Source organism: Thamnophis sirtalis, unplaced genomic scaffold, assembly GCF_051295495.1.
Source record: "Thamnophis sirtalis isolate CommonGarterSnake01/CBP01778 unplaced genomic scaffold, rThaSir2_p1.2 scaffold_1, whole genome shotgun sequence".
NCBI lineage: Eukaryota > Metazoa > Chordata > Lepidosauria > Squamata > Natricidae > Thamnophis > Thamnophis sirtalis.
In genome coordinates, this window is record NW_028261381.1 from 66,042,999 (window position 1) to 66,066,944 (window position 23,946).

The 23,946-nt window shown below is 42.5% G+C and overlaps 1 protein-coding gene across 2 annotated transcripts; it reads left to right on the forward strand.

Annotated features, from left to right (window-relative positions):
- Window positions 1–12,039: 12,039 nt before the first annotated feature.
- FAM111A (FAM111 trypsin like peptidase A) lies at window positions 12,040–22,013 on the forward strand. 2 transcript variants are annotated; one of them, XM_087714438.1, is made up of 3 exons: window positions 12,040–12,243; window positions 13,040–13,101; window positions 17,960–22,013. In XM_087714438.1, exons 2-3 carry the CDS (start codon window positions 13,048–13,050, stop codon window positions 19,682–19,684), a joined length of 1,779 nt encoding a protein of 592 aa, XP_087570564.1. In that variant the 5' UTR covers window positions 12,040–12,243; window positions 13,040–13,047; the 3' UTR covers window positions 19,685–22,013. The 2 variants fall into 2 exon arrangements, with proteins under 2 accessions (XP_087570564.1, XP_087570559.1); XM_087714433.1 differs by having other exon boundaries at window positions 12,041–12,243; window positions 13,037–13,101.
- Window positions 22,014–23,946: the final 1,933 nt, after the last annotated feature.

Below are 23,946 nucleotides of genomic sequence, written 5' to 3' on the forward strand. Positions count from 1 at the left end.
TCAAATTTCAATGCTTGGCAGCTGATTCATATTTATGACCATTGCTGTGTCCCAAGATCACGTGATCACCTTTTCCAACCATTTGACAAGCAAACTCAATGTGGAAACCACATTCTCTTAACAACAAGGTTCATGGATTTCCAACTGCAGTGATTCACTTAACAACTGTGGCAAGAAAAGTTGTAAAATGGGGCAAAAGTCACTTAACATAAATGTTGGGCTTCATTGTGGTTGTAAATTGAGGACTACCTGTGGTGAATTCATTTGGGAAGCCTTTGTTTATTTCAGAGAATTGGGGCCATCCCACTGCATGATCTATCTGTAGATTTTGGAATATGGAGTCCTTTACCATGCACTGAGAGGTTCAGAAGCAGACACCCACACATTCCTTGGCCAAAAAGTGCTGCTAGAATTGGATTTCTGAAGGAAATCACCATCCTGAGATTTAATGTTCATATAAATCTGTCAAGAGATTTGCTTCAAAACATCACATACATTATTCAATCATTCTCCAATAAAACTGCGCATTTACTTACAAAAAAATATATCTAAAAAAACATTGTTCTTCAAACTAAGCATAATTAATGTCTTGAATTCACAGCCACAATGTTCAGAGACGTTAGCTGACCAAACAGCTTTATACAAAACCTGCGAGAATGAAGTTAGGGGATTTTACACAAAAGTCAGAGCTAACATTAATGGTATCCAATATGCCAGGGCTGTCAAACTCGCCGCCCATGGGCCAGATGCGCCCTGCATTGGCCACGCCCACCCAGTTTAACAAAGGAGGGGGGAAAGTTGCGATACGTCATGTGACAACACCATGACGATGTGAGTTTGTCACCCTTTGAATAACAAATGTTTGGGAAAGACAACAGTGGGACAGAGATGAGGTCTTTCTTACCTTTCTTTGGAACTTCCTAGAACTATCTGTTAGGTATAGTAAGAAATGAAAATGATGAATTAAAGGGCATAATCAAGGTTCTTACTATGCTCATAGGCAGATTCTACAAAACTAAATATTTTATTTTAAAATCCAGTTTAATTATCTGCACAAAATTCCTTCCTTAGTACAGAGGGAATATTCCCTGCGATTGAGAATTGTTCTCTATTACAGTTTTCCCTAACCTTTGAATATGTTGGACATCATCATGGGCATTCAAAAAGGTTTTTTTAAAAAAATCCCATCTAACTTTATATATAACTCAAGTGTGAAACATATTAATATTTGATTTGATTTTTTTGATTTTATTGAAATTTGTAGGCCGCCCTTTTCCCTGAGGGGACTCAGGGCGGCTCACATAAAATCAGGGAAGGGGAAATGCAAACAGTAACATAGACACATATAATAAAAACAATAGGCAACATGCATTCATCATTCGGGGGGGGGCAACTATCTTCATCCCCAGGCCTGACGGGCTAGCCAGTTCTTCAAGGCTGTGCGGAAGGCCCGGACGGTGGTGAGGGTACGGATCTCCACGGGGAGTTCGTTCCAAAGGGTCGGGGCTACTACAGAGAAGGCCCTCCTCCTTGTGGTTGCCAGCCGACACTGGCTGGCCGATGGAATACGGAGGAGGCCCAATCTGTGTGATCTAATTGGTCGCAGGGAGGTAATTGGCAGAAGGCGGTCTCTCAAGTATCCAGATCCACTACCATGCAGGGCTTTATGGGTGACTAATAGCACCTTGAAGCGCATCCGGAAATCGACAGGTAGCCAGCGCAGCTCGCGGAGGATAGATGTAATGTGGGTGAACCGCGGTGCACCCACAATCGCTCGCGCGGCCGCGTTCTGTACCAGCTGAAGACGCCGGATGCTCTTCAAGGGCAGCCCCATGTAGAGCACATTGCAGTATTCCAGCCTAGAGGTCACAAGGGCCCGAGTGACTGTTGTGAGTGCCTCCTGATTCAGGTAGGGTCGCAACTGGCGCACCAGGCGAACCTGGGCGAATGCCCCCCTAGCCACAGCCGTCAAGTGATGGTCAAACGATAGCTGTGGATCTAGGAGGACTCCCAAGTTGCGAACCCTCTCTGAGGGGTATAGAATTTGACCCCCCAGCCTGAGAGATGGAATATTGGTGGAATCTTTGGGAGGGAAACACAACAGCCACTCGGTCTTTTCTGGGTTGAGCACAAGCTTGTTAGCCCTCATCCAGTCCATAACAGCCTCCAGGCCTCGGTTCATCACGTCTGCCGCTTCATTGAGTTGGCACGGGGCGGACAGATACAATTGAGTATCGTCCGCATATTGATGGTATCTGATCCCGTGCCTGCGGATGATCTCTCCCAGCGGTTTCATGTAGATGTTGAATAGTAGGGGGGATAAGACCGAGCCCTGAGGCACCCCATATGTTAGGGGCCTAGGGGACGATCTCTGCCCCCCCACTAACACCGACTGCGACCTGTCCGAGAGGTAGGAAGAGAACCACCGCAGCACGGTGCCTCCCACTCCCACCTCCCGCAGTCGTCGCAGAAGGATACCATGGTCGATGGTATCGAAAGCCGCTGAGAGGTCAAGGAGAACCAGGATGGAGGAGAATCCTCCATCTCTGGCTCTCCAGAGATCATCGGTCAATGCGACCAAAGCGGTTTCTGTGCTGTAACCGGGTCTGAAGCCTGACTGGAAGGGGTCAAGATAGTTTGCTTCCTCCAAGGACCGTTGGAGCTGAAAGGCCACCACCTTCTCAACAACCTTCCCGAGGAAGGGAAGGTTGGAGACTGGGCGATAGTTATTAAGAACAGCTGGATCCAAGGATGGCTTCTTTAGGAGGGGTCTCACCACCGCCGCTTTCAGTGCGGCGGGGAAGTTCCCCTCCCGAAGAGAGGCGGTCACAACCGCCTGGATCCAGCCTCGTGTCACCTCACTACTGTTAGTAACCAGCCATGAGGGACACGGATCCAGTACGCAGGTGGAGGCACTTACAGCCCTCATGGCCTTGTCCACATCCCCGGGGGTAACATCCTGAAACTCAACCCAGAGATGTTCCACCTGATCCTCTTGTGCCTCGGCTGGAACTGCGGGGATGGAGTCCAAGTCCGACCGAAACCGAGCAATTTTGTCCGCTAAGAATTGGGCATAATCCCCAGCTCTGCCCTGCAAGGGTTCCCCCGCTTCCCTTTTATTTAATAGGGAGCGGGTTATCTTAAACAGGGCGGCTGGGCGGGACTCAGCGGACGCAACCAAGGTGGCTATATGAGATCTTTTCGCTGCCCTAAGTGCCCTGGTGTATTCCTTGGTGCAGGTGGTTACCATTGCTCGGTTCGATTCGGACTTATCGGACCTCCATCGGTGCTCTAGGCATCTCCTCCGGCGCTTCATCTCCCGGAGTTCCTCGGTGAACCAAGGAGGTCTCCGGGATCCGCTGACCCGGAGGGGCCGTAGTGGCGCAATCCGGTCAAGAGACTCCGATGCCGCCGAGTGCCAGGCAGCAGCCAGAGTCTCCGCCGAACTGTGGGCGAGGGTATCAGGAATAACCCCAAGCTCCGTCTGGAACCTCATAGGGTCCATCAGTCGCCTGGGGCGGAACCACCTGGTCGGTTCCTCCTCCCTACGGTGGGGGTTTGGCCTCCGGAAGTCGAGCCTCAATAGGCAGTGGTCTGACCACGACAGGGGTATGGTCTCACTACCCCTCAGACCAAGATCACACATCCACTGCTCCGAGAGAAATACGAGGTCGAGCATGTGACCCGCTGAGTGGGTTGGGCCCCGAATTACCTGGGTCAGGAATATGGCTTCCTCCTTCTATTTTTCTGACAACAAAGTTAAGTCCATTAAATGAAAGCTGAAATCCAACATGTCTAGAAAAGAACAGGTAGGGCAGAACAGTTTTATCACATGGTTAGAAGTTCCAACTGAAATTGGGCTAGATTAATTTAAATTGGAATTGCATAATATAATAATTCTTGTATATTTTAATCCCACTTTATTACTTTATAAGAAAAGATGGTACATGTACTTTAATACTCCTCTGTCTTCCAAGTTTTCTCACAACAACTCTGTGAGGTGGGTTGACTGAGAGAGTGTGATTGGTCAATAATCACCCAGCTGGCTTTCATGCCTAAAGTGAGATTAGAACTCAGCATCCTCTGATTTCTAGGCCAGCATCCTAACTACTACACCAAACAGCTTTCTATGTTAACCAGCAGGAATAGGAAATATAACTACTCCTCGACTTATGACCACAATTTAGCCCAAAATTTCTGTTGCTAAATAAGATGTTTGTTAAGTGAGTTTTGTCCCTTTATGAATTTTCTTGCAAAGTTTTTTTGTTAAGTTAGTAACCTGGTTGTTAAGTGAATCTGACTTCCCCATTGACTTTGCTTGTCAGAAGGTTGTAAAAGGGGATCATATGACCACGGGACACTGCAACCATCATAAATATGAGCCAGTTGCTATGCATCCATATTTTGATCATATGACCATGGGGATATTGCAAGGGTCGTAAGTGTAAAAAACAGTAATATGTCACTTTTATCAATGTCATTGTAATTTCAAATGGTCACTAAATGAACAGTTGTAAGTCGAGGACTACCTGTAAATGCATTGGATTGGTTTATTAGCATTGAAATGGAAGTCCCAAGCAGTTATTGTCACATACGCTTATATTAGAAAAGTCAATTGAAAAATAAGGAATGGTTCTCGAGTCATAACAGTGAAGATGTGATTTATGCTTGAACAGTCTGACATTTTCGTTCCTGATTCTGCATTGGCTGTGGATACCTGCATTGTAATAATAGGTAAGTCTGCTTTTCAGTATCATTTTATTCTTGGCCCTTTCCCCCCATAGATTCTTGGCTTGGCCTTTTGACTTCTGGATCAGAAACCACTCACTATGCCCCCTATGAGAGGAGGTTATTATTTCCAAAAGACCTGACATCATGGGACAGTAACATTTTTGTTTGAAAGTGTAAGACCCGATTATGTAACTCTTCTGCTTGTATATGTACTGGATTTTCCATTGTAGCCGATTTCTCCTGGAAAAATAAAAAAGTAGGTGTTGACATGCACCATTCAAAGAAATACTTTACTGAAGCTCTCTATTGCACTTTCAGATCCAGAGCTACCAAGTCATGCTGCTGGACTTCCCAAAAGTGGTTAATTTGCCCACACAAAAGGCAGAATGTTAAGTTGGAATCTGTGGATGAAGGCAACCTCTGTGTCTCAAGTTGACCTTCTCAAGAGCTGCATCCTTGGTACCCATCCGATGTTCTTGCAGATTGTTACCAGATACGAAGACAGGCTGTTCTGCTGCCCACAAGCTCATGGAACAATCAGAGTGTTGTCTAATGTCTAGCTTGCAATTTGAAATGGATGGGTTGTTTTGATGAAAGTATGTTGCCACGGCCATAAAAGCATCTCTTAATACAGCAAAGCATAAATGTTGTGTAAAGAGTGAAATTGAAAATAAATACCTAATAACACAAACAATGAATGTATATTGTTTTAAATTGATAATGCTATAGACTAGACCCGTGATGGCGAACCTATGGCATGTGTCCCACAAGTGGCATGCGGAGCCATATCTGTTCGCACGCAAACTGTCACCACCAGCGCACATGCACATACTGGCCAGCTGATTTTTGGCCTTCCAGAGGGCCGGGGAAGGCCATTTTCACCCTCCCCAAGCTTCAGGAAAGCTTCTGGAGGTTGGAGAGGGCAAAAAACGGGCCCACTGGAGGTTTGGGAACAATCCATTTCCGGCTTCCGGAGAGTGTCCGGAAGGCCCGGGGAGTCCATTTTTGCCCTCCCCGAGCTTCAGGAAAGCCTCAGGAGCCTGGGGAGGGTGAAAAATGGGCCAACCAGAAGTTCAGAAACAAACTTCTAGTTGGCCCATTAGGACTGTTTTTCAGTCCTCCCCAGGCTCCGGAGGTTTTTCTGAAGCCTGGGGAGGGCGAAAATGGCCTCCCCCAGTTCCCCAGAAGCTGGAAATGGATCGTTTTCGAACTTCCAGTTGGCCTGATGGGCCTATTTTTTGCCCTCCCCACGCTCTGGAGGCTTTCCTGAAGCCTGGGGATGGCAAAAACTCCCCCCCCCCGCTATACTGGGGTGGGTGGGGCGCATTGCATTGTGGGGTGCATGCATGATTTTGGCATGTCTTTACAAAAATGTTCACCATTACTGGACTAGACCAAGGTCTCCAACCTTGGAAACTTTAAGCCTGATGGACTTCAATTCCCAGAATTCCCCAGCCAGTGATGGCTGGGGAATTCTGGGACTTGAAGTCCCCAGGCTTAAAATTCCCAAGGTTGGAGACCCCTGGACTAGACTATTAGTATGGAAGTAGCCTTAGGCAAACCAGTCTAACTTCTCACTGCAAGCATTGACATGTCATTGAACATCTAATGGGCAATGTAATCAAGAATAGACATCCAAACCAGAAATTCCTTGTGATTTTTATTAATCCCCCATAAATTCTATCTACAACAACAGAGCCAACAGTAATGGCTCACCATGCATATTTATCCACCTTTAGTAAATAGGATTCCTCTAATCCTTGGAAATGAGACCTGGATTTTTTTTCTGATTGATTCAGTGGAAAGCTTTGTTGATGGGATGGACAGATTATCTTGGAAATGTTATTCAAATCATGTTCATAGTTTAACCTTTTTTCCAGCAATACTATTACACAATCACACTATCTACACTGCAGTTTCACCATTTTTCAACATTTCTCAGAGCACTTGTTGCTTAATTTTCAGCAACTTTTCTCATACAGTAACATTTCTATTCTTGGTTTCAATTCCAGCCTTTAATCTATCACTATCATTCCATGCCAATATACCAGTTTGAGCATTTCTTTATTTCAGTTTCATCCAAAGTGATTTCATCACTTTTATTTTTAACTCCTTTCATGCTGCGGGAGACTTCTCATTTAGCCCTTTTCATCCACATCCAGAACAATTTTTCTTTTCATCAGAATCATTATGTCTTTTTCTTGACTCCTTTAATATTTTTTACAAAATATTTATTAGTTGTATACTGACAAAGTGACTCCAGGTACCTAGCAAAAGAGAATTAAAAGAAGTTAAAAAATAGTAAAATGCTTTTTTTAATGTCAAACAACAGTTAAATGCAAGGTGTATATTATGGAACGATAACTAAACAAACAGTTTAATTGTAGTTTTTTCAGTCAAGCAGCATCAGATTTTAAAAAGGAGATAATAATCCTAATTATTACAGGTCCAAAACATATGCCTAGGGTACTTAATATACATTACAGCACTTTACTCCAGGCTGATATGATTTTGTGATTTGATGATATATTTGCAAGTTGAGTTTCAAAGGTTGTTTAAAGCAGTGATCCCCAACCCCCGGTCCGTGGACCGGTGCCGGGCCGTGGAGTACCTGGCACCGGGCCGCGCAGCGGCCGGGGGCCATGATCGCCTGTGTCCAGCGCTGCCCTTCTCATTGCTTTTCAGCGCTTCAGCGCTGGCCGATTCCTGAAAAAAACCTAAGAGCGCCTGCGCAGCTACGTAGGGCTAGCGTAGACAGCGCTAGTAGCGTAGCCTTGCGTAGGCGCAGTTTGTGCTACGCTATCTATGCTAGCCATACTGAACTGCGCCTGCGCAAGGCTACGTTACTAGCGCTGGTCATCGACGCGCTCAGCGGGCCACGGTAAAATTATCAAAGGCTGACTGGTCCGCGGCGATAAAAAGGTTGGGGACCACTGGTTTAAAAGACCTGGCTTCTACTTCATGATAATTCTTTAATTCTTTAAAAGTTAAAGTCAAAGGCCCCAGATGGCTATTAGAAGGTACATTAATACAGCAAATTAACACCTTCCCTTATTTAGAGGTAGCCTTCTCTAGCTTGGATCTCAGTTTCATCTGCATTGTAAGACCTCATTTACTTCACACACATATGAATTTGCTATTAAAATTAGTGCACTACTAAATTACTGTTCTTTGGCCCTAATTATTGAGATGTATACAAGTAGTGCTCGACTTACAACTTTCATTTAGTGACTGTTCCAACTTACAACAGCACTGAAAAAAGACAATTATGACCATTTTTCAACTTAACAACTGTTGCAGCATCCCCATGGTCATATAATCAACATTCAGATGCTTGGCAACTGGCATGTATTTATGATGGTTACAGTGTCTTGTGATCATGTGATTACCTTTTGGGACCTTCGGCTAAACAAAGTCAACGAGGAAGCCAAAATCGGGTGCGATTCAAGGTACTAATTATGACCTTTAAAGCACTCCATGGCTTAGGCCCAGGGTACCTTCGAGACCACCTACTGCCACCAGTAGCCCCCCACCGTCCAGTGCGATCCTACAGAGTTGGCTTCCTCAGGGTGCCGTCAGCCAGACAGTGTTGGCTAGTGACCCCCAGGGAGAGAGCCTTCTGTGTGGGAGCGCCTTCCCTCTGGAATGAGCTGTCCCCAGAGCTTTGCATAATCTTCGATCTCCAGGCCTTCTGACGCGCCCTAAAAAGTTGGCTTTTCCAGCAAACCGGCCTGGCCTCAACAGAATAAAATAAATGATTAATTTGGATGTTAATTTTAATTTAATTTTTAAAATTTTATTGTAAATATCAACTGGGCTTTTTTGGATACTTTATTTAATGTCCCTTTTAATTTTTGTAATATGTGTTTTCTTTTATATTGTATGCCGCCCTGAGTCCTTGGGAGAAGGGCGGCTTATAAATCCAAACCTCAAAACTATTGTGTTATACTAACTTAACAACTGCAGTGATTCATGTAACCACTATGGAGAGAAAGGTTGTAAAATGGGCAAAACTGACTTAAAAACCACTTTGCTTAGCAACAAAAATGTTGGGCTGAGTTGTGGTCATAAGTCAAGGACTACATATATGACATGGCTAATTTTTTCATGATTCAGTGAAAAAACTTGCAACTTTTGTACTTAATTATTTTTAAAATTAGATTATTGGATTTTGTATTGGGACTAATTCTACAGGTGTTATTTGTCATGGTAAAAGCAAATACAAACAGATTTAATTTTTATTTTGTTTCATTCCACTATAGAACCAGAAATAGATAATCCAATACTCTGCATTGGGTATAGATATACAGTTGAGTCATTAGAAATTGTGAATATATGTATTAGAGTCATTAGAAATTGTCTAATATGTGTGCTATGTCGCCTACAAATAAATCTTATTTAAATGCAGGGACTTCTGAGTAAAATTGAATGAGATTTTATTGTGCATTTGCTTTTTAGATCTCCCTCAGTGAAATATTCGTGCTGATAGATAGGTATTATTGAGGTCAAGTTTTAGCTGAGCAATTATTTGGTTCAGGTTGTACACTTGTCTAAAAAATACTCAGAACTATCTTTACGTGGGCACTTGTGTCAATGCTTCCAGTGTTCTTTCAAAGCTCACCAGCTGTCTCTGATGGTGAGAAATAAACGGACAACATTGTTAAGTAAACTTCTTATGTGATACTGTTGTCACAACGGCACTGTTTCCTCTCAGCTACCATATCTAAGACCACAGCCACATTTTCATTGCTTTCATTCTGCTTTTTTCTTCTTCTGACCATTAAATGACTTGGGTTGCTTAGTGGAAAAATTAGGAGCAGAGCAGGGAAGGAATAAAAGTCAAATTTTTACCCTCAGTAATAAGATCCACTGAGCCATGAATTTCCATTGCATCTATTTTTCAAACTGTCTTCTGGGAAAAAAAGTAAAAAATAGAAAACTACCCTCTTCCAAAGGGGGTAGAGAGAATTTTGTTCTCTCAAAATTCTTGATGAGGTGATGTTTCCAGCAAGTATTTTTTAATTGATCAGTCCTCGTACCATTCCAGAATAACGGTTGGAAGAGATCTTGGAGGTCTTCTAGTCCAACCCCCTGCTCAGGAAGAAACCCTATAACATTTCAGACAAAGGGTTGTCCAATCTCTTCTTAAAAACTTCCAGTCTTGGAGCACCCACAACTTCTGGAGACGAATTGTTCCACTGATTGTTAGACTGTAACTGTCAGGAAATTTCTTAGTTCCAGGTTGATTCTCTCCTTGATTAGTTTCCATCCATTGCTTAAAATGATATTCCAGTGAGAAAAAAATAAAGTAACTTTCCCATCAAAGAAAGAATATACTATTCCCCACAATCCAATCTATTGAAAGGGATTGAAGGGAATTATCTTCTTTCTTGGAAAAGCCTTTTACGGTGACCTTTTTAGTGTGCAATTTCTATGCCTCTTTCAGAAACTTTTATGAAGCTCTTCAGATGACACTACTATATAACAACTACCTGTATTTCTACTGTTTTTTCCCCTTCATTTCCTTACTTCAGTAAATTTATATAAGACCAGAATAGTGGCACAATTAGGAGGAGGCAAAAAAGAAAACACAGTGTAGAGACACCATAGATCTTCTAGATGTTCTGTTGGATTAGAAGGTCTCCAATGTCCTTCCAATTGTTATTCTGTAAAGTATTCCATGTTCTTGGAAAATGTGAATGTTTTATGGTTGCCTTTCTTATCTCACTGTTTCCCCTTTTCAAAAACACATATCATTCTTATCTTACGCTCCTGGGAAAGAGTGCTGAGGCAAAAAGAGACAATTGAATTCCTTATTCTGGAGTTAAAGGGGAGGGGGACATTGAAAGTTCCTGCCTTTTATTTTGAGAATGCGAAATTCCTACAGCAATGAGTAGGTGAGGAGGAAATATTTAACTTTCTTTGTTCTATGCAGAATAATTCTCATTGGAACATTTTGCACTTTCTCGGAAATTGAAATTGTCATCATCATCCTGGCTAATTCGATCTGGCAGGGTTGGCACCAGGGGTGAAATTCCAATTTTTTTACTACCAGTTCTGTGGGGTGGCTTGGTGGGCGTGGCAGGGGAAGGATATTGCAAAACCTCCATTCCCACCCCACTCTGGGGCCAGTCTGAGGTGGCATTTACTGGTTCTCTGAACTACTCAAATTTTCCACTACTGGTTCTCTAGAACCTGTCAGAACCTGAAGAATTTCACCCCTGGATGGCACACTTTTAAATTTCTTTGGTTAAATCAGTGTTGCCCAACCTTGCAAATTTTAAGATGTGTGGACTTCAACTCCAAGAATTCCCCAGCCCACATACTGGCTGGGGAATTCTTGGAATTTTAGAAGGCCACATGTCTTAAAATCCCAAGGTTGGGAAACATCAGTCTAAGAAGAGGTGAGCCCTTCCCTGCATCTAAATACTTCGTACTGGAGCAGGGCTTTGCTGGCTTGGAATTTCTGGGAGTTTAAGTCCACACACCTTAAATACAAATTAACAGAGTTGGAAGGGACCTTGTAGGTTATCTAGTCCAACCTCCCACCCAGCAGATCCTACACCATTTTTGACAGATGGCAGTCCAGTCTCTTCTTGAAAGCTTCCAGTGATAAAGCTCCCACAACCTCTGAAGGCAAACGGTTCCACAGGTGGATTGTTCTCAGTCAGAAAATTTCTCCTTACTTCTAGGCTGAATCTCTCCTTGTTCAGTTTCCATCCATCATTCCTTGTCTGGCCTTCAGGTGTCTTGGAAAATAGTCTGACCCCTTCCTCTCTGTGGCAACTCTTTGAAAGGGGAGGGGGTTGGAGTACATGACCTACAAGGTCTCTTCCAATTCTGTTAACCTTTATCTATATCTGGCTCTTCGCCCACATTTGGGCCAAGGTTAAGTGATTGCATTCGGGTGAACTCGGTTTTTTTCCCCGTCCCGGTCCCCATTTTTCACATAAGAGCTGGGACGCGAGCGGGGATTAAATTCGTGATCTTTGAATCACGCCGACGACAGTCCTCCCATCTAGCCGCCGGTGGTCCTTTCCCGCTTTCCAGTGGGAGGGAAACGATCCCGATGCTATATCCCTGCCCGGGCTCGGCGACACTTTCCGTGGAGGCTGGAATCTACTTCTGCACCTCCCAGGGGATCGATCCAGAGTGCCCCAAGAGGCCATAATAAAATCCCAGGAATTTATCGGCACTTTCTTTTCTGGGCTGGCGGCTGCTTTCCATTTCCCGTCAGACAAAAGGAAAAGGGCGGGGACCGCTTTTCGAGTTCGCGCTTTTGCCGAGCTGAGTCCGTTATGGGCATCTTTCAAGGCCCGAATCACCGCCCCGGAAAAGAAGTTTGAGGAAGCAAATCACTTTGTCTAAGCCGTTCCCGCCTTTCGCACAGCCTGCGCCACAACTTGCGGAGTCGTTTCTCCCTTGTTTTGGGGGTCTTGGGAGGTTTGCTGAGGTCTCCCCGTTGTCATCGTCCCTTTCCAACCCTCGGCTGATAGAAAGCTCTCTGTAAAGGTAAAGAGTTCTTGAATGTACTCGCGAACGCCAAAGGGTGGAGAAAATGATCGGGATCTCCTTTATTACAGTACTTTCTCTGCCGACAAGGGATACTACATGCCGCCCCTTCCGCGAATTTAATCTCATTTCACTCGGCGGGGACGCCAGAAACCATAGTTGGCTGATCCAGCACAGGCAACGCACAAGCTAGATATTTTGATCACGGTTTAGTGTGAGTTGCTGAGCTAATTTTGGTTTATTCAATAAACGGGGATAATAAGCGAAAAGCTTAGTACTCAAAGCAGCAAAAGTGCCCTAGCCTAGCTGAAAATGAGTAAGGGAGTGGGTTGAAAAAAAAGGTCAAAATAGCAGGAGAAATTCAGTACAGGTAGTCTTCAATTTACAACAGTTCATTTAGTGACTGTTCAAAGTTACAACATCCCTGAGAAAAGTGACTTAACAACCATTTTCCAACCATTGTAACATCCACATGTGGTCACATGATTTATATTGCGATGCTTGACAACTGTCTCACATTTATGACCGTTGGCAGTGTCCAGGAGTCACGTAATCCCCTTTTGTGATGTTCCTGACAAGCAGAGTCAGATTCAATTAACAATCATGTTATTAATTTAACAACTGCAGTGATTCACTTAGCAAATGTGGCAAGAAAATGGGGCAAAAGTCCCTTAACAAATATCTCACTTAATAACATACATTATAGGCGCCATTGTGATTGTAAGTCAAGGACTAGCTGTATAATCCTTTTGTTTGGGTTTTTACCTCTCTCCCCCTCCCCCCTTCACTTTAGCAGCAATAAGGATGGACCAGTTGAAAGATGATCCCATTGCTGGAACCAGTGATGAAAAGCCAAAGGTAGAGTTCTTGCTTATTCTGAACTGATTGCTGTTCTCATAGTCTGTGTGTGGTGAGGTGTGCTTTTCATGGACATGTCATGACATGCCTTTCGTTGCTCTCTTCTTGACTCCAAGCTTGTTGCTTAAACTTTATCATTCCTATTATATTCACAACTGTGGGATCACAGCTGCCGATTCTTCAGCTGGGGTTGGCCTTCATTCACATCAAGTTCTTAGAGAACCTAGGATGCTCTAAAGTATCAGCATAGTAAATGTGTGGATCCAAGCAGCATAGGCCTCTTGTAAGTGACGGACGTTTTGTCGATGTGCAGATTCTCTAAGTGCCATTGATGTGGATGGGCCCAAGGGTCCTAATTTAATATCGAACCTTAAACACATAGACCCTTATTTGCTTCTATCTCTGTTGCAATATTAGGAATGTATTGAACTTCTTTCCTAATGCACTTGTCTGTTTATTGAACTATGTACTATGATATGTTGTAACGCAAGGGTGAGACACGTGAAGAGTTCCTGAAACTAGCAGATGGTATAAGATATGCTAGCCCTAACCTTATATGGAATATTATAATATAACTTCTTCTTTTTGTATCTGTTTTGATGTATTGTATCTCGATGCGTGTAAAGGAAGTTGAAATTTCAAAACCTATAAAAGATAGACCCCGGGTGTTGCCCGGGGTTCAGACTTTGTCAAGTTATTGCTCTGAACCATTGCTAGCAATAAACCTGTTCTGCACTCTCGTGGTTCTGTCTCCTGACTTTGGGAAGCGCGTTTTCCCCCCAACACCATTAAAGTTTTTTTGGTATGGCACCCATTACCAGCTGTCCTTGACTTACGACCGCAGTTGAGCCCATAATTTCCATTGATAAGTGAGGCTGTCAAGTGAGTTGCTCCTCATTTTATGATCTTTTTTGCCACAGTTGTTAAATGCACCGTGTGGTGGTGAAGCAAATTTGACTTCTCCAAAAGTCTTTGCTTATTGGAAGTGGGCTGGGATGGCTACAAATGGTAAATCACATGACATCATCAATGCATGCCAGTTGCCAAGTGCCTGAATTTGGATCATGTGACCATGGAAATGCTGCAAGTGAAAAATGATCATATGTAGCTTTTTCAGTGCTGTTGTAAATGAATGGTTGTACGTTGAGGTGTTCTGACCCACCTCGTCCTACACCAAAGCAGCCGAGGCAAAGATACTTCCAGGATTTATTGATACACAGACAGGCCCTTGGCAGCAATCCAGCACAGTCCAGGCTTTGGCAGCAATCCAGCACAGACAAGACAGTGGCAGCAATCCAGCACAGACTAACCTTGGCAGCAATCCAGCCTGCCAAGCTAGCCTTCTACAACTTTAGTGAATATGTTGACTCCTGCAAAAGGGCGTGTGCACAATCATTCCTTTTATAGTCTTGAGAGGAGCCTAATTACCACCAGCTGAGTGCAATTATATCTTGTAACTGCGCAACTGTTCCTTACGCCTATTAGCTCTTCGGTGCCGGGCATCCAGGAACAACTCCCTTGTCTCCGCCCCACTGGTCCAAGGCTCTGGTGCCTCCTGGTGGCCAACCAGCCTCTCTGCGCCCTGCTCAGAGTCAGAACCCTGTCCAAGTCCTCCACATCCTCCAGAGCCGACTCATAGGGCCCCTCGCTGTCGGAGTCTGGTGGCAGCTCCAAAAGCTCCTATTGGGCCACAACATGAGGACTGCCTCTCTTATTAGACACTCGGTCCAAAAAAAGCAAAAAATACCAAACAATTCAGTCCAGATTCAAACAACCACAAGCGTAACAGGAGACCACAACGGGATCCTCGTAGATACATTAAGCCCATCCTTTGAACCATAGTGAAGTCCTGAGAGCTTTCCTGTATCCCAGCAGAGTAGGTGCTGTCCTTATCTCTGATGGGATGTGAGTTCAGAAGGTGGGGGACTGTTTCAGAAAGCCTTGGATTTCCTTGGATTTCCAAGATGGCAATGTTTAATAGAGAGGACCTAAATGTTCTGCTTATCTCCTGGGTGGGCAGCAAAAAAATGGAGAAAGGCAGTTCCTTAGGTAACTAGGCCCTGTGCCAGCGATGGCTAACCTTTCCGTCCTCACGTGCCGAAAGTGCGCCCACACCCATAATGCAATGCCCCTCACGCTCCACGCCCCCCTGTGCATGTGTGCGCAATTCCACATGCTCTTCCGCACAGGCATCCTCAAACCCCGTGCTCCTCCTACACCTGTGCTCGCAACACCCCCATGGCCCATTTTGGGCCTAGCAATAGCAATAGCAGTTAGACTTATATACCACTTCATAGGGCTTTCAGCCCTCTCTAAGCGGTTTACAGAGTCATTATATTGCCCCCACAGTCTGGGTCCTCATTTTACCCACCTCGGAAGGATGGAAGGCTGAGTCAACCCTGAGCCGGTGAGATTTGAACCGCCGAACTGCAGATAACAGTCAGCTGAAGTGGCTGCAGTACTGCACTCTAACCACTGCGCCACCTCGGCTCTTTTTGCAGGCCTCCCTGAAGCCTCCTGGGACCAAAAATGAAGCCCTGGGGGCTGGGACTGCCCCCACCCCTGCGCTGCCCCCTGCCTCCTTTACATACATCCGTGTCTCCCGCTGCAGAGACCCAAAAATCAGCTGGCTGATGGGAGGTGCCTACGTAGTGGAGCTGCGCTGGCGCGACGGCTCACGTTCCCACAGAGAGGGCTCCGCGTGCCACCCTGGCACACATGCCATAGGTTAATCATCACAGCCCTATGCCATACAGGGCTTTATTGATGACAACCAGCACTTGAAAGGCAGCTGGAAACCACCTGGCAGCCAACGCAGCACACCTGGCAGCAGTGACACAGTGGTTAGAGTGAAAAGCATCAAGTTGTATTCCTTGGTGGCGCAGTAGTTAGAGTGCAGTTCCGAGGCTATTTCTGCTGTCTGCCGGCTCCCTGCAATTTGGCAGTTCAAATCCCACAAGGCTCAAGGTTGACTCAGCCTTCCATCTGTCTTGGGGGAGTAAAATGAGGACCCAGATAGTTGGGGGCAATATGCTGATTCTGTAAACCACTTAGAGAGGGCTGGAAAACACTGGAAAGCTGTATATAAGTCTAAGTGCCATTGCTATTCCAGTATCAAATGGGGAAGTATTACCCTAGCCAAGATGGACAATGAAAACTTCACCAACCTGGGTAGTGGGAGGGGGCTAAACAGCCACAGCCATGGCTGTAGCTGAACAGCCTCTAGACCTTGGGTCCAATCATACTCTAGTAATAGAAAGTTGGCTGAGTTTGAGTCTATTGTTTTTTGTCCTTAGTCTTTGAGGGCTGCTCCTCAAGTTCTCTGTAGAATATAGTTTGAAAATCCTGGTCCATCCCACAAGTAGCCACTGATCTAGCATTCTATCCAAATTCGGTAAAGAACAGGGCTGTCAAACTCCCGTCTCATGGGCCGGATGCATCACATGCTGGCCATGTCCATGTCTGGTTTAGCAAAGAGGAAAAAAGTCCTGATATTTCACCTGATGCTGCCATGACGACATGAGTTTGACACCCCTGATATAGAACATCTAATTGTGTTGCTGCTGGCTAAGGGCGCCCTCCTAATTTGGCTTTCACCTGCTCCACAGGAAGAAACCGAATCCCTGAAAGACAAACATGGAGTCTGTCGTCTTCCTATTTTTAAATATCACACAAGAGAAGCCAATTCTCCTGATTGGATCCTTGGTGCTTGGTTTTTGAAAGTGTTAGTTGACTCTGCTATTACTGGGCGTGATGAATCAAGCTAACTTTCCTTTATTCTTTTCCTGTTGGGATGTCATGGTGCAATTTCCCCACAGTCTCCATGCCTCTTCTTAGTACATTATGTACATTAGTACATTATAGAATCACATGCACTTGGAGATATGGGTAGAGCAGAACATGTTTTAAATTACCATATTTTTCGGAGTATAAGACGCACCGGAGTACAAGATGCACCAAGATTTTGAAGAAGCAAATTTTTAAAAAAGTAGGTAGGTAGAGGGATAAAGAGATAGAGAAATACAGTAGGGAGGGAGGGAGGAGAGGGGAGAGAGAGAGTAGGTAGGTAGGTAGATAGATAGAGGGATAGAGAGAGATATATAGAAAGAGATAGAGAGAGAAATATAGCAGATAGATAGGTGTTTTTGCTGGCACAGCACTTGATCAATGTAATTCTCATCAATCAATTAAAGAGCTTTCCAAAAGGGGGTGGGGAGTATTTTCACTCTGCAAACCTCCCAATAATGCCCCGCTTTTCCAAATAAAAGGCATAAATAGCCTGGGGGGGGGCTTGCACAGTGCTCTGGGGGGGGGCAGAAACCAGCAAAAAATGGCCCATTTTTTGCCAAAAAAATCAAATGCATAGCCTTATGGAGGCTTATAGAGTCCTGCTGGGGGCTGGAGGGGGGGGAAATGGCCATTTTGGTGAAGGGGGAGGGGCTTCAGGAGGGGAAAAATGCTGTATTTAGTGTATAAGACTTTGAGGAGGGGCAGCTCAGTACTTCTAAAAGACAATTTTCAGCCTCTTTTTTGAGGAAAAAAATGTGCGTCTTATACTCTGAAAAATACGGTAATCCATAATTGAGAATCCCAGGTCTGCAGTGTGCCTGGTTACAGAGAAGATTCAGCTTGAAAATAATTATGTTCTTTCTTTCTTAAGTAGCTTAATTATATTCAATTCAGGAAATGCCTGAATTGGGCTAAAAGCACCTATGAAAATATCCCATACAAAATTTTGTTTCACATCCAACTGTGTTACTGTTAAGTTAAGGTGCTAGGCACTACATGGTCTTTTTACTGTTGTTTTAGTGAAAAACAAAATAAACCAAATGCATATTTAATTGTTCCCTTTTATTAGATCAAAGAAGAAGTTAACAATGAATATGATTTTCCCGAAAAAAATCCAACAAGTTGCAAGGATGCAAGCGAAGAAAAACGAACATTCCTGGTGACATTAAATAGAGATGAGAGGAAGCATGAAGTGAGAGGCAGACTTACCGACAGTCTGATTAGTGCCCTCAAGTCTAGTACATATATTTGTGACTGGATGGAGAGAAAAAAGGGGGTAGAGTTCCACTTAATAGAGAAGAAAGAGCCTTGGAATGTCTGTGTCAATATGGGAATGCCTTTAAAGTATGTACCTGATCGCTCACAATTTGAATTGAAGTCCTACAATGCAACTAATGAAAGGTGGTATCGCCAATATGATGATGTAAAAGACGAATGTATAGTGTTCTGTGTCCATAAAAAAGTTTCTAGAATGAAAAGCCGTAGAGCACAAAGAATTAGGTTAATCAAAAACCGCGACCTACTTAAAGAATATTGCATACTTTGTATCTGTGCCCCTAAAGGAGAATCCATAAAAGATGCCCTGTGCAATGATGGCCGCTTTCTGCCATTCCTGAAAGAAGAGAATTGGACTCTGGAGGACGGTGCAACAATCATAGATAACAATTTTCCAGTTGACAACTTATCAGGTCAGGTTTATAATATTGGGGTGGAGCCTAAGCCAGAGCCGGATTGTGAGATGGGACAGGTCAACGCTAAAAGACAAAAGCTGCAGGACTCTGAATTGGGGGTCCTACACTTGTATCCTAAGCTGAAGGAAGAAAGAGAAAACATTGCCAAATTTTTGAGATATAAAAAGGATAAACTTGAAGCTTATAAAAGAAACTATGGCAAGGAGATGAATGGCTCTCTTTCCTGCAAGTTGGTTAGGATTCTTGCTAAAAATATGGATTCAGTTGGATTTATAGGGAGGAGAATCTCAGGATACTTTCAATGGGTTGGAACTTGCTTCGTTCTCCGTGGTAGATATATATTAACGTGTCACCATGTAATAAGGAAGATAGTTGGAGAAGGAATTGAAGCAAAGGACTGGGGAAATAGAATCAAGCAGTTGGCCCGTGTAACTTTCTCTTATGAAGAACTTCATCGTATGGAAACATGGTTCTCATTGGAGAACTGGTTTGAAATAGCAGATGAGGATCTTGATTTTGCTGTGCTGAAATTGGAAGAAAATGGAAGTAATAGTCATCCTCCACCAGGACTGTTGCATTTAAATTCCCCACCACCACCAAATGGTCCCATTTTTATCATAGGTCACCCAAAAGCAGGAGTCAAGTCTATAGATGTTTGTCTTGTTGTCAGTATACCTGAACGTGACAAGGCAATTGGGGATCATTTGCAGAAATGCCTGAAAATTGAACATTGCATCTGTGTGTGTGGTTACAGGCCAGAGAAATCCATCCATAGGTATAATCCAGAATATTTTGTGTTAGATACAAGTAATGCTAATGTTGTCACTTATGATGCCTGTTTTTTCGAGGGGTCATCGGGTTCACCAGTGTTTAACAGACATGGGCAGCTTGTTGCTTTGCACGCTGCTGGACTTGCTTATGAAATGAAAGACAAAGACTGCAGCATAATTGAATGGGGCTATTCAATTGACTCAATTATTTTAAAAATTAAATCCACATTTAAATCTTGGCATGATGCTATAATTGCTCCTGATGCAAGGGAAGATAGCTCACATGTGGATGCATTTGTGAGTGAGGCAGGGGAGGAAATGAATTGTCATTAATATTATATTGTTAAAATTCAGGCCACTTCTCCAAAAAATGAAATTGCTTGAGGAAAAGTTATCTGCAAAGGTTCTGCTTTCTTTAGATTTATAACAGTTTCTGACAGATACAGTATATTTATTTTCAAATATACAGGCTGAACATTGTTGCCATTGGTTAAATCTTTCAACCAATGCCTCAAAGTTTAGTGTCCATTGCATTTTTAGAACTCACGGTAGCATACATTCTTTTGTAGTTGTCTACTTCTGTTATGCAAACACTGTCTTGTATTATTTGGGAGAGAAGAAGAGTGGAACTTAAATGAGATAGCAGCAAGTGGCTTACAACATTTTCTAGTATCATCCAGTCATTAATGTGGTGATGCAAAGGCTGTCCTTTTCACTGTTATTTTGGCAGAACAATGGTTTGGTGATTATAAAAGATACTAGAAAGGTATGTTCCTCACTGCTGAGTCAGGGCATTATCCACCCATCCTTGAATTGGGAGAAAATTGAATTGCCATCTTATTTTACCTCTTGCCTTTGCTTTCAGTCACAGTCAGTTGCTTGCCTTCTCTTCAAGGTAACAATCTTAGATTTTACAGTGTTGAAGCTGCAGTTTGACGGTGTTTGAATAAGGGAAGAAATGCAGCTAAGGATGACTTCAACCTTACCCTACTTGTGAGTAAAGGACAGAGACTGAGAAAAAGGCTATTTCAAGAAAAAAGAAGATGATGATGCCAGGACATGGTGCCATAATTAGATGCAATTAGGAAAAGACCCAAAGTTACCAGTAAGGCTGCCTAAGACCTTCAGGAAAAAAACCAGAAATAAGTTGTGACAGTTTGGAATCTGGAAAGTGGCAGTGTAAATAATCTGTGTTCCTGACACAGGGATTGGAAAAGGACTTTTACAGGTTATTCTGGTCAAAGCAACTTTTCCAGTTGGGACAAATTTCACCTGTAAGGGCAACAAGAGTTTTATTGCAGGATAGGTTGTGATGGTATTGTTTTTAAATGGGAGATACTGGTGTTACTTTTAGTTTACTGGATTTAACATTGTTTTTAATTGCTCTCAGGAAATTTCGCTTCAAAATTTAATCAGCCCAATCTTTTTTTTTTAATAAATGTTTTTTTAATTTTAATTTGAAACAAGTACAACATCTTTCTTTACATCTGTAGAAAATGTATCAATCGATTACAGATAAACTTTGGTACATCTCCTCCACGGTCAACAAACATAACTCATATTAACTCAAGCATTATTATATATCCATTTTCATTTGACTGTAATTATTATTTAAAAATATTAATAAAAGTAATAATCTTGAACAATACATGCCCACACCCGTGGGAAAAGAAAAAATCAAAAAGAAAAGGCAAAAAAAATAATAATAAAAAAAAGACAAAAACGACAAAGGACAAGGCAGGGAAAAAAAACAAAACACAGGTATCTATTATAAAAAAGAAGAAGTATATCAACTGGTTACAACATGCTTTGGTGCTTCTCTTCCATTAACTCATATTAATTCAAATATCTTAACTCAAATGTTTACCATATTAACATCATTATACCTCCAGTTTTAATTACCTATAGTTATTTAAACATCCTTCATCCTTAACTATGCCAAAGAATTAATCCATAACACATGCTGACATTTCATTTACTTACTTGTAAAATCCTCTATTAACATCAAATCCTCATATCCTATTTTAGCTGAACATCCATAATCTTTAATTATATCATATATCGTAACATTTTCCCAGTATTGATTAACATTTGGTTGTATGTATTTTATTTAGTTTTTTTAATAGTGATAATTATTGTAATTAATACTCTATGTATAATCCAAAAATGTTTTCTCATATCCAATTGTTATTTATCATATCAACTCCACATTATATACATTACTATCAATATCAATTATTATTCAGCTATATCTGTTACAAAAAAGAGCAATTAGGTTTAGCTAGTTTTCAGTTGTATTCTTCAATCTATCAGCCAATTCCACATTATATACATTACTATCAATATCAATTATTATTCAGCTATATCTATTACAAATTAAAGTAATCAGATTTAGCTAATTTTAAGTTGTATTCTTCCATCTGTCAGCCTGTGTCTCTCCAATAGCAAAATCTTCTCAAACCAATTGCCATTCGTTGGATAAATTTACCAAATGTTTTTATAAGCAAGTCCAAACAAAGATATCTTCGCACCTTTTGGCTCTGAATGTCAGTGATGAAATAATAATGTTGTCCCGGGCTTGTAAAACTTTTCAAATTGACTTTAATTCTCAAGGGTGGAGTTTTCATTTCTCCTGCACTCTGTCTCTTTAAATGAATCTTCTTTATAGCTCCCCCCCTCCTTTCTTCCTCTGAGATAGACCAGACGCCATTTCTCACATTTTCCATTTGTATTTCAGGAACATTCAAACATTCAACGATCTCAGTTTTTCCTTCATATTTTAAAATCAGATGATCCAATTTTTTTTTCCAATCTCTGAAATGAGTCAAAAAGCTCTCGACATGCGGAAAAAAGAATCTGGAATGAAACCTTAGAAGTATTTTCAGACGCCATGATGTGTCGTAGTTAGAAATTGCAAGTAAAAACACGCTGGAAACTGTGCAATCTTATCTGATCGTGAACACAGCCAAGTAATAAAAGTGTCAGATCGTGAAGGGCTAGTTAGTAGAAAGTTAGTTTTACGATCCACTTAGAAAGAATCAGGGGTGTGTGTGTCGAAGAGTTCCTTGAAGCGTTTAAGAAATAAAGTAGCCACCAGCCATAAATCCATTTAAAAAAAAGACCAATTCGCCGCTAGATTCTTCTATTCTTTGGTTTCAATTAGCTTAAGCTTTTAGTGTGGACAGTCTCTCTTGAATAATAAAATCAGCTTACCAGATGACATCACTTCTACCATTCTTAGGGGCAACCTGCAGTTTCAGTTAGCATGCAGCTAATCCAAAAAGGAATTGGCAAGAGGGGTTAATACCCCCCCCCCGAGACTTTGCGAGTGTCTCTGAGGTCCTGGGTCTCCCCTCACCTTTCACTGTCGTCTCCGGGACAGCTAGGGTCCAAAAAACCCGTCCAAAAATCCTTCGGAGTAGAGGAATTTCAGGAATAGCCTGAAACTCCGTCTTCTCACTGCTAAGCCCCGCCTTCTTCCTAATCAGCCCAATCTTGAATGATTTCAGATATCTAAAAAATGGAGCCATATGCCACCCTCAGTTGACAAACTGCTTATTCTATACACTAAAGTATTTTGCTCCCTTATTTCAAAATGATTGATAAATCTGATTAGCCAAAATGCTAAGTGAAGGGGTGGGTGGGTTAGATTATTAAATCACAACTTTACTGTCTTGTATAGTTTAAATATAATAGTTCTTCGGTGAGAACAGTGTAGTCTAGATGTTGAATTGCAGTTCCCAACGATGTTGACATCATTTTGATTACAGGATTTGCAATCAGTATCTATTCTAGAGGGATCATGTGGTTCTCTAATAGTTTCCAAGTTGCTTAGGCCCGTGCTACTTGTCTAACAGTAATTTCCTAACTTTGATCTTATATTTAATATTTATGACTTATTGTTGCCTTATTCTATCGCAGTATGTAATCAATAAATGATTTTGGATTCCTCAAGCCATTGTGTTGTTTCCATTTGTGTTTCTTGCAACTTTATATTCGTAAGAAACTTTAAACCAGGAAACCAGTGAGACAGCATTGTGTGTATTGTAATTTGCTGCAAATAACAGCTGGTGGCAACAAGATCTATCAAGGTATAGTTTGGGCAACCATTTGGGTTTAGAAAAATTAAAGACGACAATTTAATATTATTGAATGCAGACATTCCTATATAAAATTTGAACAGCAAGTAATATAAGGTCTGAATTGATGCAAAAAGCTTTCAAGAATTGGTGCTGAGGGAAAAGCAATACAGTGAAAATTCCCAAACTATTACCAGTAAATCGCTATCAAGAATATCCTGTCTTTGGGGAGGAGGAGCCAATGTCGCAACTATATGGACATGTGGTCTCTATGCTCCGAGACTGCAGTTATTGCTTTTGCCACTGGGTGGTCCAATCGGACCTAAACTGTCCCGTAGAGATGGTGAACAGGAAGAATACATTTGCTGATCTCAGGGACATCGCAAAGTCCCTGATCGATTCAAGAGAAGTTCTTCAAGCCAGTGACAAAAAATCCAGCCATTAGGCTGATGAAGTCGGAGCGGCTGCAAAACGGAAGGATACGGAAAGAGAAAGTGTTTCCAGCTGGTGAGGAAT